The sequence below is a fragment of the Mus caroli genome, unplaced genomic scaffold (genome assembly GCF_978045245.1).
Source record: "Mus caroli unplaced genomic scaffold, Mus_caroli_1 scaffold_16, whole genome shotgun sequence".
NCBI lineage: Eukaryota > Metazoa > Chordata > Mammalia > Rodentia > Muridae > Mus > Mus caroli.
Genome location: NW_028227271.1, coordinates 62631830 through 62648681, shown reverse-complemented (window position 1 = coordinate 62648681; position 16852 = coordinate 62631830). Strand labels below are relative to the sequence as shown.

At 37.7% G+C, this 16852-nt stretch overlaps 1 protein-coding gene across 8 annotated transcripts in view; it reads left to right on the top strand.

Moving 5' to 3' along the window:
• Positions 1-13658, top strand: part of Oxr1 (oxidation resistance 1) — a 407724-nt gene extending 394066 nt beyond the window's left edge. For 5 of the 8 annotated variants that reach the window (XM_029469691.2, XM_029469696.2, XM_029469695.2 and 2 more), the window contains 6 exons: positions 2101-2181; positions 3888-4013; positions 4808-4960; positions 6773-6868; positions 8104-8177; positions 12330-13658. In XM_029469691.2, coding sequence (XP_029325551.1) covers positions 2101-2181; positions 3888-4013; positions 4808-4960; positions 6773-6868; positions 8104-8177; positions 12330-12465 — 666 coding nt within the window. In that variant the 3' untranslated portion in view covers positions 12466-13658. The remainder of the gene's footprint in view (positions 1-2100; positions 2182-3887; positions 4014-4807; positions 4961-6772; positions 6869-8103; positions 8178-12329) is intronic. The other 3 variants (XM_029469693.2, XM_021182911.3, XM_029469699.2) reach the window with 1 other exon arrangement.
• Positions 13659-16852: the final 3194 nt, after the last annotated feature.

Below are 16852 nucleotides of genomic sequence, written 5' to 3'. Positions count from 1 at the left end.
GCCATAACCAGTTGAGGTGAGTCAGCAGTGCTACAGCTCAGAAGAATCACCCTGTGTTTGTGGTTATCTCTACCTTCACTGTATTGTGGGAAGTTGTTGTAATTATGTTGTGGTCTGGAAGATCTGTAATTGTTGTATCAGCCTGAGGAAACTTGTAAGGTTTTTGTGTTTTCTGTAATAGTTTTTACCTGTAATATATGGCTTTCAAATTCAGTACCAAGCAAGAAGAGCAGTCTAGGCAGTTTTAGAAGATTAAGAACTTCCCTGTAGTAATACCGTCAAGTTTTTGTCATGTACAACCACTACAGACCAAAGGAGAGAGAAGTGAAGGCTCAGGAAAACCTGGGAGAAGACGTGGTCCTTCAACAAGACACGAGGGGTGGGGGGGAGGTTGGAGTGGGATGGAGGCCAGCATCCCAGAGCCTTGCAGCCAGCCAGCCTAGCTGAAGCCATGGGTTCATGGTTCACACAGATACCATCTTAAGATCAGGGGAGATAAAGACAGTATCAGTATCTGTCTTCTACAAGTTCACACACATGATCACACTTGCATGCACACACCCCCAAAGCAGACAGGGGTGCTCTTTAAATTAGTTCCTGTCATGCCACCTTTCACCCCAGAAATGTTTACATTTTATAGTATAAAAAATAGGTTTAAAAAAAAAAACCAAACATTTACCAACAGCAAATCATAAATTTATTTTTAAACAATCCTTGTCAACTTACTAAAAACAAAAGAAGTCTGAATACTGTTTGTATTTATTTATTTATTATTACTGTTTGTTTGTGTTTGGTTTTGCATATGGATTTAAATCTTGCCTGAACAATTATTAATGTAGAACATACAATAACATTTTTTAGTTAATGATTTTATAATTGTCACTTCTAACAGTGCTGCTTTACATAAATATTTAGTACAAGGTGACAAAAATTTTTGAAGGATATCTCAGAAATTATTGGGAATTCTGCCCTAATTCTAAGCAAATGTTTATTGAGGTGTGTGCAAGTGTGGATATAACTCATCAGCTACTTGCACAACAGTTTTTGAAATAAAATTTTCTGACAGTACAATCTGAAGGTATATTAATTTAGTCCTCTTATGCTGAGAATGATCATGGAGGATATTTCAACTGTGTTTGACACAATTAAACCAGAGGACACTGTATGAACAGTGAACACTGTGCTTCCTAATATAAACTAGCCCAAGCAGAGGTGGGCTCTGCTGTCCCAGCTCAAAGTGCACATGCTGTGTGCTCGTGCCTGGCAGAAGTGAAAGCTCACAGGGTAGCAGGCGAATGCTACCTCAGATATCCTTACTGCACATGGGTTTACGGTTGATGTTTTGGTTTGTGGGGGGGTTGTTTTTTTGGGTTTTTTTGTATGGTGCATCCATTTTACTGTGTCCAAATTTATGTATCAGATTTAAGAAATTGTATGACACCCCTCTGAAAGCTTTCCTATCTCCCCCTTTCTCTCTCTCTCTCTCTCTCTCTCTCTCTCTCTCTCTCTCTCTCTCTCTCTCTCTCTCCCTCCCTCCCTCCCTCCCTCCCTCCCTTTTTCCCTTTCTCTCTTCCCTTTCCCTTTCTCTCCCTTGCTCTTGGTTTTTTTTGTAAATGAATTTTATTCTTTCCTTGCCCCATTTTTCCCTTTTCCACTGTGATGCAGTTGTGTGTGCTTATTGCATGTGCCTAAAGGAAATTCTAGGACCACAGCTGTTAGCGTGCTGTGTTTGAGAGCAACGATGGTTGGTTACCACTCTCTTTGTAAACTGGAGGACGGTTTTGACTAAGTGTCTCCTGTATCACTAAACCATGTTATAGTTTCCTCTTTAAAAAAAAAAAAACTGCTTTAAATCTAATCTATATTAAATCACCCATAAAGTAAGCATATTTTCTGCCAGTTAGAGGTATACCACTGTAGCTTCTATATAAATTCCTATGATTTCCGGTGTGAACTAGGAAAAGATAGCTTGGTTACCATTCTCTTCTCCCATTTAAATCTCTCCCTTTGCCTCCTCTTTCTCTCCTGTCTTTTCTTTTTATATACATATTCTCTCCTCAACTGTCAGTGGAATTATTGTCTTCCTGTTTCCATATTCAGGTAGTGTCGGTGGCTGAGTATCACCGCAGGATCGATGCTCTAAATACTGAAGAACTGCGCACACTCTGCAGACGTCTCCAGGTGCCCCCTTCTGTAGTTTAAACTCCTTTGGAGATTAAATGCTCCTTGGTTTTAGTGTCCTTTCTCAAGACAAATCTCACATTAGAAGGATTTGCCTTGAAGGAAGCACTAAAATAAGCCACCAGGAAATTCCTGTCTTGAAGAATGGTTTTTCTTGGAGAGCTGTAGAAATACGTTTTTTTCTTTCCTTTGTTATGGTTTTTTTTTTTTTTCTTTTTGCCTCTTTACTATCTTCCTTTCACTAGAAAAGTTTCCACTACAGTTCAGCCCCTTGAGAACTATTCTCAGCACTATCACCTATGAGTTTTCATTTAATTTTGACATTGGGAGAATATTTGGTTTTGTGAATGAAACTTTATTGATGAAAGACTGAAAGATACCAGACGGTAGGAAAATTATAAAATCCCCTATGGGAAGTAAGGCTTAAGTGTTTCTCTTCAAGGCTGTTTGAGCTGCAGGAACTAAGGGTCAAATCTTAAGGGGACAAATATGTTCTGTTCTTGAGGCAGTCTTGGTTGGTGTTAGAGGTACTTCGGGGGAGTCTAGAGGAGACACCTGAGCTAGATACATTACTTCAAATGTTCTGAAAGAATCTGTGCTGTTTAAGAAAAGGAATAAAATTGAAAACTCATTTTTCAGTTTGTGTTGCTTTATGCTTTCATTGCTTCCTAGGTGACTAAATAGCTCTTCTTTAATTTTCCCAATGCTGCCTTGGATGTCTGTTTTGCTCCATTTTAACCTTTCACATCACTGAAACAAAGGTAATACAGTGATGTGAAAGTCTTCATATTTAGCTGCTCATCAGAGACAATATAGTTCTCAAACATGCATTGGCTGAAAATACATCCTGTCCAGGTCTGGCAAGCGCTGTGCTGGCGGGCCAGGGCTCCACTTCTGAGTGGCACTGTCTCTGAGCTGTGCTGCATTTTAGTTATCTGCTCCAGTGGGGATCTGTGGTGTTTCCAATTGAAATGTTTTATCAACAATAATTACGATTTTCATTTGTTAGGGTTACTGTGTTTTAGATTCTAAAATTAATGGAAAATGTAAGCACTAACAGTTAATTATAAAGTAAGGTTTTAAATTACCATTTTTGTCACTCTATGAATACTACTCTGCTGATTTCTACAAATAAACGCAACCAATTCATCTAACATTTAATTATGAACAAACTAATTTTCATATTTATTGTTTGGTCCCAGACATGAAAAGTAACTTTCTTAGTAAGTTCAAAATATAAGGCAGTTTTATAAAATGGTACCTTCAATGAATCACGTAAATACATCCCAAAGCAAGTTTCACTTTTAGCCTACCACTCTTTAAGATTTTGACATAAGAAATTTTATTAATAATTTTGACAATTTTTGTATTTTGTGTGAAAATAGCCCATATTTTAAAGAACACTTACTTAAACAGCTATCTGGCTTTTTGTCCTTAAGGGCTAAGCTGTATGTATAAGTTTCCTGTCACCCAGAAATAGGAGATATAGCATATGTTACCAGTTCTTTCTCGTGCTGTGGATGAAATGGACTTTTTCTATCCTCTTGTGCATCGGGCACACTGTCTGGACTTAATTGCAGCATCCTTTGCCCTGTAAACTCTTTAGCCACCTGTGCATAATACAGTTGTATTTAACTCAGAAGGCTGAAATGTGCAGAACTCATCCCAACAGTCTATGAACATACTGCTGCTGTTTGCTTCTTTAGATTACTACGAGGGAAGACATCAACTCAAAGCAGGCTGCTCCAGCCAAAGCAGACCTGGAGCCTGAATCTTTCCGACCAAACCTAAGCGACCCCAGTGAACTCTTACTGCCTGATCAGATTGAAAAGGTATGCCATGTCCGCTGCAGCATCTGAGTGTGTGCGAGGAGAGGGAAGCAGCCTCTTCATCCTGTCCAGCTGCAGGGCTCCTGCTGCTGCTCTTCGTGAAGAGTAAGTGGGCAAAGCAGAGCCTCCCACAGCAGGTGCCAAAGTACTGATGTAAAGCTTAGGGGAGACACTGGAGCAAGCCAAGGTGCCTTTTGTTCTGGTTCTTAAAACAGGGTCTTAGTGTGGCTCCTAAGTTGAATGCCAAACTCCTGATTCCCTCCCTGGCCTTACCCCTAGTGCTAGGATGATAGTGCCTCGCCAGGCCTGGCAATCTTTGGTTTGTTATGTGCCAAGTTACATGTTCTTTATGTTATCCCATGTCTTTGTTACCAAAACTCGTGAAATTATAGATTATTGTTGTTCATATTCTTGGTAGGTGAAGAAATCGTTCATGTAGAGATGTAAAGTAACTTATTTATTCAGTGTCATAGCTATAAAAGATTTTCAAGCTCTGGTAATCTGACATCTGAATAATCATGCTAAAAGTTGATCCAATATTTTTGTTAATTTGTTACAGTACAAGTGGCAAGCAAGCTGTGTTTCTTATCTCTAGTGCAAGTTTGGTTCGCATTACTCATTTTCTAGTAGACAATGCTATTTCTCGCTGAGAAGTGTCTAACTCCTCTTGCAGCATCACAGAGGCAGTAAGAAGCCAGTTTCTGACGTTTCTTTTTTTAGACTGCATTGTGTATGGGTGATTAAATTGCAGCTGCTGATGCTTGCAATCAAGTAAACACTACGTTTGTTTCCCTAAGCTTACTAAGCACCTTCCACCGAGAACCATTGGCTATCCATGGACTCTTGTGTACGGTACTGGGAAGCATGGTACAAGTTTGAAGACTCTTTATCGAACGATGACAGGTTTAGACACTCCGGTGCTGATGGTGATTAAAGACAGTGATGGACAGGTATGAAAATCTAATCGTCTAGATCCTTTCTCCTTTACCCGTAACTTTGAGCTACTTATTTGATAAAATGTGCTTCTTTCGTGTATTTTAGTGCAGAATTGATAATTCCTGTTTCATTACACAAGACTGAGTGCTCTAGAGGGTAAATATAAGCATAGTAAGTAACAGTTTTGTGTTGAAAAGAAACAGTCATGCTAGAAGCGACTTTATCCTACCGATATTTTTAAAGGTGAGCATAATCTTTGAGGTCTATCAAGAGCCCAGAAACAGTGACTGTGTCTATGAGGAAGATGAGAATGAGGCTTATGGAAAGGAGAGAAATTGGCAGACTCATAAGAATGAGTAGACGTTTAAAAATATTTTTGCATTTATTTTTTGATTTCATGTACGTACATGATGTATTTTGTTCATAATCAGCCACTAATAGTGTCTATAATTCTTATCAAACCGAACTCTTTTCTCTTCCCCAAAGTTCCCCTCCTACTTTCATGTCTTGAGAGGGACATGGGGTGTTGGATTTAATTAGTGTTTAATTAGGGTGGGTTGCCTAAGTTAGGAGTTGTTCCTGGAGCTTGGGCCACTTACTAGTGACTATACCACTGAAGAAAATGACTCCTTCCCCATAGTAGTTAATAGGTAGTTTTTAAGAGTTAAAGGTCATTGTGCAATGATAAAGAAAACTTCTAAACAAATCCGACAAACCTCAAACAGTAATGAAAGGGCAGAACAAAGGCATCATGCAATAGAGAACAGCAGCATTCCCCCTACTCCACCCCCGTGGCTTGCTGTGTCCTTTACACACCAGGTACCTAACTAGCTGTCCGCTGGTTGTCTAGTCTATATCCTAGAGAGATGAATAGTCATCTCCAACTAGAGTTAACATGCCTGAGGTGATATACTCAGGAACAGGTATTAGAATCAATGAAAACAAGTGAACTATTGCTACATACCATAGCATATAGATAAATGTTGAAAGCGTAATACTGCTTCAAAAATCACAAAGTAAAGCGACCCTTACTTGTGATTCCATGTATAGAAAATTCATAGTGAGAAAACAGAGCTAATGATGGTGTCGGAGCACCTCTCCTCCAGAAAGTGGGGTGAGGAGAAGAGACACACAGTTTTCTAAGAACTGATGAAGTTCTTTATTTTGGGACTTACGATAATTGTAATTTAACTATACATTTATACTTTGTGCACATTCCTCTAAATAAAATTACCTTCTACAAGTGAGTTTTTAAAATTGATACTGTATTGGTAGATGTTAGACATAGTGACTTGTGAAGGTGTCTGAGTGCTCCACTGTCCTTTGATGATATGACTCAGAACACTGGAATATCCAGTCTCCCCTCACTCGTTCTTTATTAGGATAGAGTGTATGGTTTCAATAGTCAAAGCTGGTGAAGCCAAGGTATGCCCGAGGGTATTTTGTATGTAATGACGCAGGAAGGAAAGGAGGTTTGGCTACAGTGAACGCCTTCCACTTTTCTTCAAGCTGTGATCCAGTAGAAGTTGTCTCAATACTCTGACTTCTTTCTCTTAAAATGTTTTGAGCACATTTAGATAGTATAGCCACTGTGTCTTCCTAGCCTCAAAGCCAGGGGAAATGTTTGCTCCACTCACTGAGAAGCTTCTCTGCTCTGTGTTCAATAGACCGATGACAACACAGAAGGAAGCTTGTCCTTTCCCTGTAAGGAAAAGGTCCGAGAACTACTTATTCACGTTTACGTTGTACTGCACTATGTATGGAGGATAATGCATATGAGATCGGTTAGTAGCTGTGTCATTAAACATGCCCGTTTTTATCCTTAGGTTTTTGGTGCATTAGCATCAGAGCCATTTAAAGTAAGTGATGGCTTTTACGGTACTGGAGAAACATTTGTTTTCACATTCTGCCCAGAATTTGAGGTAAGAAAAGTTATTTCAACATCACAAGAATATAAAAAAGAGGCGTTGTGAAAGCTCATGCAGATTAATTAGGGCTTCTGTCTTCAGAGAACATATTAATGATAAATTGATAGTCGCTACAGATTTAATTATATGCAACTGAAATAGCAAAGCTTTATTGAAACTTGTATTACCTCATTTATCAGATAGCTCCATATAATATAAAAAGGTGTCAGCATTAAGCACAAATGCAGATTAAATCTGCTGTGGTCAGTCTTCTAGGAACTTGCCATGATAGCCGACACAAAGGGAAGAGGCACCACACACACATGGTCTCTAGCTTTCAGGAGACATGGCAGTGTTCCTTTGGCCACATATATACAAATCTACAAGAACAATGATATTTTAAACATCAATGAAATGGGAACTGTTCATAAAGTTATGTCCCATAAACTGGAAGAGTACAGTGTCACCCATCATGCTATTGGCATTGAAAAAGAAATAAGCACTAGGGCTATCTAATTAGGTAAATTTTCTATAGAATGATATTTAAATGTATAAGAATATAATATTGGGGTATAGGAAACAGTTCATTGTTTAAAGGCCTCTCCAGTCATGAGGAATTGAGTTTGTACCCCCAGCACCTGTAAAAGCTGGGCTTGGCTGCATGTGCCTATAGCCTCAACGATAGAGGACAGAGGCAGGCAGCCTGTTGTGGCACCTTGGTAGTCATCCAGTTTTACTAAATTAGTAAGACTCTGGTTTACCTGAGACCCTGCCTCAGTGCACAAAGGCTGAGAGCCATAGAGGAAGATATCTGATGTCTGGCTTAGCAAGTATGTTCATGGCCATGCACCCCTACCTGTACTTATGCATGCATTAAAAAGGAGATCCAAAACTGTTAATCTAGTTTTCCTTTCAGATTTCTCAAGGGTTTTAATTTAGAAAACCGTAAGCATTATTAATCTGAAAATAATGAACAAGAAATTTGAACCCACCAAAAAGATCTTGGCCCTGTAGCAATTTACACACATTTATGTTTGATCTTAGTTAATGTCAGAAGAGAGAACTATGTGTAAAAGTTAGGATCTGAGAAATAGGGATGGAGAGTTAGAGTCGCCCACATGCTTTCCAGGTGAATCAGAGTCACTGAAATCTGAAGGCCTGGAACCTTGTCTGCTAAAACTTTGGTGTTGTGTCTGTTGTGTGAGGATGGTTTTCAACATAGAGTCAACACTTCGTTTTCATTTATACAGGTCTTTAAGTGGACAGGAGATAATATGTTTTTTATCAAAGGAGACATGGATTCGTTAGCATTTGGTGGTGGAGGGTAAGTCTCTTGAACATTTCCCTATGAGATTCTTCAAGAATAGGTTTAGATTATTTACAAAGTAGGTTATCTTTGGAAATTTTGGCATTAGACTCTATAAACTTACATATTGTAGCAAAGTATGTTTTTAAGATGGTTAAGTATAATATTTTACATAGTTGGCAAAGTACTTTTTTTCTTCATTTTAAAATGTTGGCTAGCTGATTCAAATCAAGACCTATCTTTTGACTTACTGTGCACTGGCTCTTTAAAATTTGAAATTTGAAATTTGACTAGTCTAAATCATTTAACGCCTTGACTATCCAAATACGCATGATAACCTGTATCTCCCTCATTATATAGGGCAGAACCAAGAGGTTTCTTTTAGTTTCTCTCTGAGCTTTATTTGGGTCTGTATTTCAGACAATTATAAAAGTTTGTCTTCCTGTAATGAGGTTTAATAATACCATGTTCATGGTTTTTGTTTTTCTCCAATAGTTTTATCCCAGCCTAACCTCCCTATAAAACTGTTTTTTGGTTGTTTTTTTTTTTTTTTTCATATTCAGATATCCTAATTTTGTCTAGTGTTGTGGTGTTTAAAGGGCACCCATCTGTTCTACTTCATAGGGTGTACTTCTTTTTTTTTGTTTTGTTTTGTTTGTTTTTTTGAGACAGGGTTTCTCTGTCTAGCCCTGGCTCTCCTGGAACTCACTTTGTAGACCAGGCTGGCCTCGAACTCAGAAATCCATCTGATTCCGCCTTCCGAGTACTGGGATTAAAGGCATGCGCCACCACGCCAGGCTAGGGTGTACTTCTTAAGTAGTATTTCTGCATAGCTTTTCTTCCTTTCCTTTGGTATCACATATGTGTGATTCTAAAATGATCCCCAAATTTGTAAAAGTGGTAGGTTATTTATTTGTACAAAATTACAGAAATATGACACTAACTTAGGCTGCAGAATCTTAGCCTTCAAAACTATTACTTGAAGGTAATTCAGGAAAATATTTTTCTCTGTAAATGTAAGTAGGCTGATCTTATCAGACTATAGTGTTTACATAGTCCAATTACACAAATTATGTAGATGTGCCCAAAGTGCTAATCATGCACAATATTCTATTAACTCTCCCAAAACTTACAATCAAGTGTTAACAATTTCAAGCTGTTATAGATACCTTTAAAAAACAACATGTTTGCCGGGCAGTGGTGGCACACGCCTTTAATTCCAGCACTTGGTAGGCAGAGGCAGGCGAATTTCTGAGTTCGAGGCCAGACTGGTCTACAGAGTGAGTTCCAGGACAGCCAGGCCTACACAGAGAAACCATGTCTCAAAAAAAACAAAAAAAAAAAAAGAAAAAAAAGAAAAAAGAAAAGAAAAAACATATTCAATCTCATTTAATAATGAGATTTTCTGTAACATGATTTCATCAAAATAAATAACCACTAACAAGTTTGTTAGGACGATAAGTCTCCTGTGTTCAGAGCATACATGTCCAAACTTAGAAACTTTGGGAACTTAATATTTCAGAATTTTATGGAGAAGGTCCTTTATCAGTCTATTTTGTATTGTTACAAAAATAGAAAAGAGGTTTGTTTAGTTCACAGACTTGAAAATGGACAGTTCAGTATTGAGTAGTGCCATCTGTCTGCCTTTGGTGAGGGCTCCTTTGTTACATCACTACATAGCAAAGGAGGAAATGCAGACAAGCTCACATTGTAAGGTGGGAAACCCCAAGAATTTAGCGTACATTGGGTCCTATAAGAACTGTGGTAATCTCTGAGTCATATGGTGTCCCTAGTGACGTAATCACTTTCTACCATGTGTCAAATCATAAGTTTCCAATTCCTCAGCATAACTACACTGAGAACCAAGCTACTAATACATAAACCTCTGAGGATATACTCAAATCATAACCCTTCCGCAAAATTGGAATCACCATGTTATGGACTTAATACAGGCTTTGGAGGCAACATATATTACATGAGGCCTTGAGCTAATTCCCCAGAACCCTCCAGCTAGCTATAACTAGAGATGACTCTTCTTGGGCAGGAGGCTTATAAAGAAATTGAAAAGATAAAATTTCTTTAAATTGTTGGTATAGTGTCTATCAGCCAGTAAGTAAAACTATAGTTTCATTGATGCATTTCTTTCTTTTCCTCTCATATCTGGTATAATCATCATCCTGCCTGGGCGGGCTTTGCTTGTAGCAATACTGAGCAGAGCAGTTAACCGTCACTCTTTTTACATTTGTATCCACTATATCTTCAGAAAGTCTTCATGTTTTAATGCATTGCTTGTATAGCAATGTATTTCCTATGTATTTCACCCAGGATAAAACTTTAACTCTTGACTATATTTAAGGACCATAGATCTCTTTAAATGTGAGAACCGTGGAACCAACAGCCCTAGAAGAAGTAGAACAACCCAGTTTTAATCTGATTTTTAAACTTTAGAAACTCCTCATGAGGGCCACAGAAAACTGAGTTTGCCTTGAGTTGCGGGGAGCAAAATTCATATGTGGGAACAAAGCTTACTGAGGAATTAATGTCATTTATAAGAGACTTAGAGATTAGTACATAGATTATAATTATCTTAATACATAGATTTTAATTAAGTGTCTTTTTAAATTATTATTACCAATATTAATAAATGGAGCATTAGATACTGGCTATTTTTCCCAGTGAGATTGTTCCTGGTTTATGTCATTTTTGTTACTTTATATATTTTATTTTTGAGATTAGAATTGTATCATTTTTCTCTTCTATTTCCTCTGCCCAAACCTTCCAATGTATCCCTTCTCGTTCTTTTTCAGATTTGTGATCTCTCTTCATTAATTGATGTGCATGCTGTAGACATGTATGCATATACATATGTGCATATCCCTAAATGCTAAATGCTCCGTCTATATATTGTTTCTTATATGTATATGTGCAGGGCTGATTGTATAGTATAGGATAACCAATTTGGTATGCTGCTCTTCCCAGTCAACATTCCTTAGTTGCCTATAATTCTTTGTGTAGGATTGAAGCCTGGTGGGTTTTGCCCACTTTGGCATGTCTAATGTTGTCCTTGGTTTGGTTCATGTTTAGGGAGTCATGTGAGCGAGACTAAAGAGTGTAGCTCCTGACAATCCTAGGAGATGTAGTCTACTGAAAACTCCCTGATCTTCTGGCTCTTACATTCTTTTCACACTCTCTTCCACAATTATTGCCGGAGGCGCAATACAGGCATGTACCTGGGTAGAAACCAACATCTCTCTAATTGGACTTAGAGGGAAACCACACCTGGTACTGGAAACCTAGCCAACATCCCGGGGCTAGTCAAGTCAGGGGTCTTGGAAAAAAAAACCCTATAATCACTATTTTACTAACCTGGCATAATCCCCTACTACATTTTAAATGTTTGTCCTTATATCCACAGATAACTGTAGTCCTTCCCACTTTAACATTCACTTGGAAGCTGAAGAGAAACATCAGCAGTTAAGAGCGAGATGACCCTGAAGTCTATTCCACTGAGGTCCTTTAAGCCCTATCACACCTGGCTTCTGTCTTGCTCCTACTGCTTGATGAAGGATCCCAGGACCATGTCTCTTTATCTGTTTAAAGTCTTGTCCATGCCTTGCTACAAAAACAAAACAAACAAACAAACAAAAAGCCAGCATTGTTTTCTCACTGTTAAAGAAGTATCTGAGCAGACACTCTGGTTGCTTGTCCTGGTACTGTTTTTAACAGCAAACTGTTTCTTCCTAAGCATCTAGGGTAACTCAGGGTTGTTGTCCTACCTTTATCATTAACCCTCATTTTATCACAGATGACTTTTAACACCTGTAAGAAAACCAAATTAAAAAACCCTAAAACTGTACAACAAAGAGTGACTTGGGGATCAGTGGTAGAGCATTGCCCTGAGAGAAGGAAAATAATATAATAGTAGAGAAATACACCAAGTGCCAAAAAGTAATTACAATATGAAAACAGTTTTAGTGTTCTTAATTTGAGTAATAAATGATTTTATAATGGAAAGAAAAACAAAAATCTTGTGCCAGTCCCACAAAGAAAAGGAATAGGGGAAGGTTTAGAGAAGTTTATGGCCTGGAGCTAGTGGACATTGAAAAACCCACTTAGTTACTTTATAATTAAGGCATGAATGTTGATAATTGTTGTTTTGATGTATTGCAGAGGGGAATTTGCTCTTTGGCTTGATGGAGATCTCTACCATGGAAGAAGCCATTCCTGTAAAACGTTTGGGAATCATACACTTTCTAAGAAGGAAGATTTCTTTATCCAAGACATTGAAATCTGGGCTTTTGAATAAACACAGTGCTCTTGGTTGTAGCAGGACATCGGCCCAAACCTGAATGGACAAACGCATCGTTTGGAATGTTCAAGAAGCAATACAATTAATATGTCACTCGTGCTTTAAAGTCAGTCTGTTTGGCCATTTACTGCAACTATAATTTTGGAGTTTATTTTTCCAATCCTGTTTCTGTCCCAGAGTTCTTTTGTTTACACCATGGCCTGGGATCCAGTAGTGTAACAGCGGGTAGAATTTGTCAGCACAGTGCAGCATTTGGATCACAGAGGCCGCCACCTTTTCATTTTACGTCATTTCAGTCCTAACTGGATGGTGCTCTGTTCAACTTGTTTTTAATCTGTATTGATTCTTTTTATAGAGCAGTGTACTCGGGGCATTGAGGAAATGGAGCCTAGATACTTTTGTATCTGGTGGAGTTGGCACAGGTGACATTTGGGCCTACTTACATTTAGTTCTAAATAAGAAACCACATGCCAAAATAATACATGCCTCATAGACCTCTTCTAGTTCTAACTCACTACAGCATTCTCTTTATTCATTTTGTAAACATTCTCTATTTCATTTTAAGAATGAAATTGGAGGGGCAGTCTGATTGGCATAGACCACACAGCACACACAGTCTGCAGGTTTGGGCGCATGTTTTCATCACTGAATTTTCAGATAGAGGAGAATTGACAGAGGAGAATGGGAATTCAATGATTCTATTGGATTTAATATATTAAGCAAGTAATACTATTTACATATTTGTAGCTTAATAGGGCATTATCATAAGTACAAAACTAAAACGTGCATATTTCTTCAACATTGTGTCAGATACACTGTTTTACAGTTCTCTTGTTCAGCCTTGTTGCATACCAACTTCCCCAGGACATTTTTGTTTCATTTTGTTTTGTTTCTTCTCAAAAGGAAAAAAAAATTGTTTTGAAATAAAACCGTGTTTTTTTCTCAGTGGTATATGTTACTAGTTACCATTAGCATCTGCTCTTAGAAAAGGGCAGTGACTGTCGTAGACAACACTGTAACTCAGTAGACTTGGTGAATGTGCAAGCTTACTGTCAAGTGGCCTCAAAAACGAAAAGGTAGAATAAACTAGCAATTGTATTCTTTCTTGTAGGAAACCAACAATAAGCCATGTGGCAACAATTCGTCAGTTAAAATTCAGAGCTTCATGTTATGCAAAAAAAATAAATCCTGCTGTTATACGTGACAGTGACCTTGTGCTGAAAATTCAGCTGTTCCACACAAATGTTGTATATCTTGTAAATTGATGTCTAAAGATAGTTTTGTTCTTATAGAAAGTGTTGACTGCCAGGTTGCTTATAGCACTTTAAATTATTCTGAAGATGAAATTACCAGCCAAGTATGTTGGCTTAAGTAGTTTTAGTTATATAACTCTTAAAAATACCTAGTTCTTTTGGGAACAGTTTAGATAATTATCTAAAGAAAACATACTATTAATCAGAATCTCTGGTGTTCTATGACACGCTGTTGCTAAAGATGAATAGAAACGGCATCGTTTCCTCGTCTGTGTAAAGCTCTCATTACAAGTTAGGTAATAGTGTCTAGGTTAGAGGTTTATAATATAATATAAGGAACTGTAAATAAATGTACCCTTCCTATTAGTCTTCCACAGCAGTATTATTGTCTTTGTGGAGGTGACTAAATCACAAAACTTTAAACATCCTGTAATGGATTCCAACTACAAAAACGTCATAGAGATGTATACCAAATAAAATTAAATGCATAAATGCAAATGAGTTTGGATTTATTCAATAAGCAAGTCATTTCCATATCGAAGAACTGGTAATAAGCCTACTACAACCCTGACATGTGTCCTGCAACAGGAAGTAAGAGATTTGAATTCAGTTAGAGGAAGCTCTGCTGTTTAAAATGTTGGGAGAAACATGTCCCAGCAGAAATTGCAAGGGTTTGAGGAGTTTGAGCTGCTAGGGGAGGGTAGAGAGTACATAACAGACATCCCAGGATCCTGAAGAGCCCCATGTCCAGCACCAAGCAGTTTCTCATTGTTTAATCTCATGGAGCATTTGAGAATATTTGAGTAAAGGAATAACATGGACAGAAGCCTCAATAAGAAAAAAATTAAAGAATAAAAAATGAAAAGTGTAAAAGAGGTTTAAGAATTGGGCTTGACAAGATCTGGGTACCAACTGGGTATCAGCATTTAAAGATAGCTATGACCAAAATACATTTTGTGTGTGTGTGTGTGTTTGTGTGTGTGTGTGTTTGTGTGTGTGTGTGTGTGTAATTTGTATATGTGTGTATATATGTTTATATGAAATGCCCAGAATATGGGCAATATCTCGGACAGCCTTAGGGTTTTGACTTAAGAACTCACATGTGTTGTTATCTTGCAGTGTACCAATAGGAGATCCTGAACATGTAGATGATGACTGCTCAGACCCTACTCCCTAGCATGGTATGAGGAAAACATTTAATGTTCTGCTTCAAAATACTAAGGCTTTAAATGAATAAGATTATATTCCTGTTGATGCAGTGCCCCTGGAGATTTTAGACCTGATTTAAAATAGGGTTCTTGAAATAGATCCTTTTACTTTTTTATCATATAATATTGACCAGCATACGAAAAGGCTCTGAGCTTCCCTCTCAAGTTAAAAGAAAAAGAAATTGTACCTAAAGCAGGTGTGACAAAAAATACATATAAAATAGCAGAAGTCAATACAATTTTAAAAGGATGAAAAACATAATCTGAGAATAATCAGTTTTTACTTGCTAGAAAAAAATTAACAAAAAACAAAAATAACTAATAAAATGACTACAGGTTTCATTAACAGATGGCAAAAGGATATTTGTGAATATCTTTGTATTAATAAACTTGTTTGTGTGTGAAATAGAGAAATGTTTTGGAAACCATTTAAGGCTGGTAAAAGAAGAGATAGGTAGGTAGGTGGGTGGGTGGGTGGGTGGGTGGGTGGGTAGGCAGATAGAAAGAGAGATAGAGATAGAGATAGAGAGAGAGAGAGAGAGAGAGAGAGAGAGAGAGAGAGAGAGATACCCACCCTAACAAACAAACTAAAACCATACAAACTATTCCAGGCCCAAGTAGTAATTCTTGGTATTTAAATAAAAACTAACAGTAGGCTTAGGTAGTTTCTTTTTGAGACCAGAGTGTTCAAGCCTTACAAGTTTTGAACTAGTAAGGGAGGTGGTGGGGCAGAACAATCTTTCCATGAACAAGGAAAAGTTATAGAAGTAACTGGCAATTCTCAGGAAACTTAAAATAACCAATAATAGCCATTTCAAAAAGAATGTGAATGTGAGCTTGGACACTTGGCGATATCAACTAAAGCCAAGCATGGACTTGTCCTTTGACCAGCAAACTTAATTCCTTTATATGTGCCCAATGGCGGCGAGACACAACCTATTTATAAGCTCCTAAAAGGTAGTATACTCTGGTAAGATGTTTGCTCTTCTCCGCACTCAACTTCTTGTCATTCCTATAGAACATTGATTTCAGTATTTCTTAATCCCCTTATCCTCAAAACATCTTGATGAACATTTATACCAACCTATTTATAACCTATTTTGTATGCATATATATTTTATATTGCTTAAATTTTACCTGCAAGAGTTATTTAGGGAATAGAAATTACACCCAAACAAGTAAGTACAATGTAATCTGATCAGATACTGGAATCTCCCCTCTATCTGAGCACAAGGCAGTGGAACATAATGAAAATGCTTTGAAAACTCAAAATAGGTTAGGGCAGCCTATAACTTAAGTAAACTTAACACATTGCACTTAAACCAGCTTTGCACTAAGAAGTGCCCAGGGTACGAAGAATAAAATGGGGACACCATGCTAAGGGACCACTTCAGCATGGGCTGCATGCTTTGTCTTACAATGACTCAAAATGACTGAGTGGAATGGGTGTAAGAGAATTCTAGCTCACATAGAGTTATAACTGTACCATGAAAATGGCTCTGGTAATTTCACGTATTTTCTGTTGATAAATAAGACAGCAACTGGTATTTCAAAGGAAAAGGGAAAAAAATATGAAGTATTTATGGGTGTGATGTTATTTTACTACACAGTATGGGAAGACAAGGGACCCACAGCTCAGATGTTCTCTTCTCCAGTTGTGAGCAGAGTGAAGAGGGGATGAATCAGGGAGGCAGCAACTCGCAGCCACTGAGAAGGAAGGCGTAAAGAGCCATAGAGGGAGGAGTGAAGAATAAGGGAAAGCTTGAGGCTTGGGAGAGCAAGTGAATGCCACTAGGAATTTAGATCTATTCATGATAAAATACATTCATTTTATATACCTTGTGACTAAAACAGGTCTCTTCATTGGTTTGTTTCCTGAGCTTTCTCATGTTTTCTTTTTGGTCAAAATGTTTTTAAGTACAA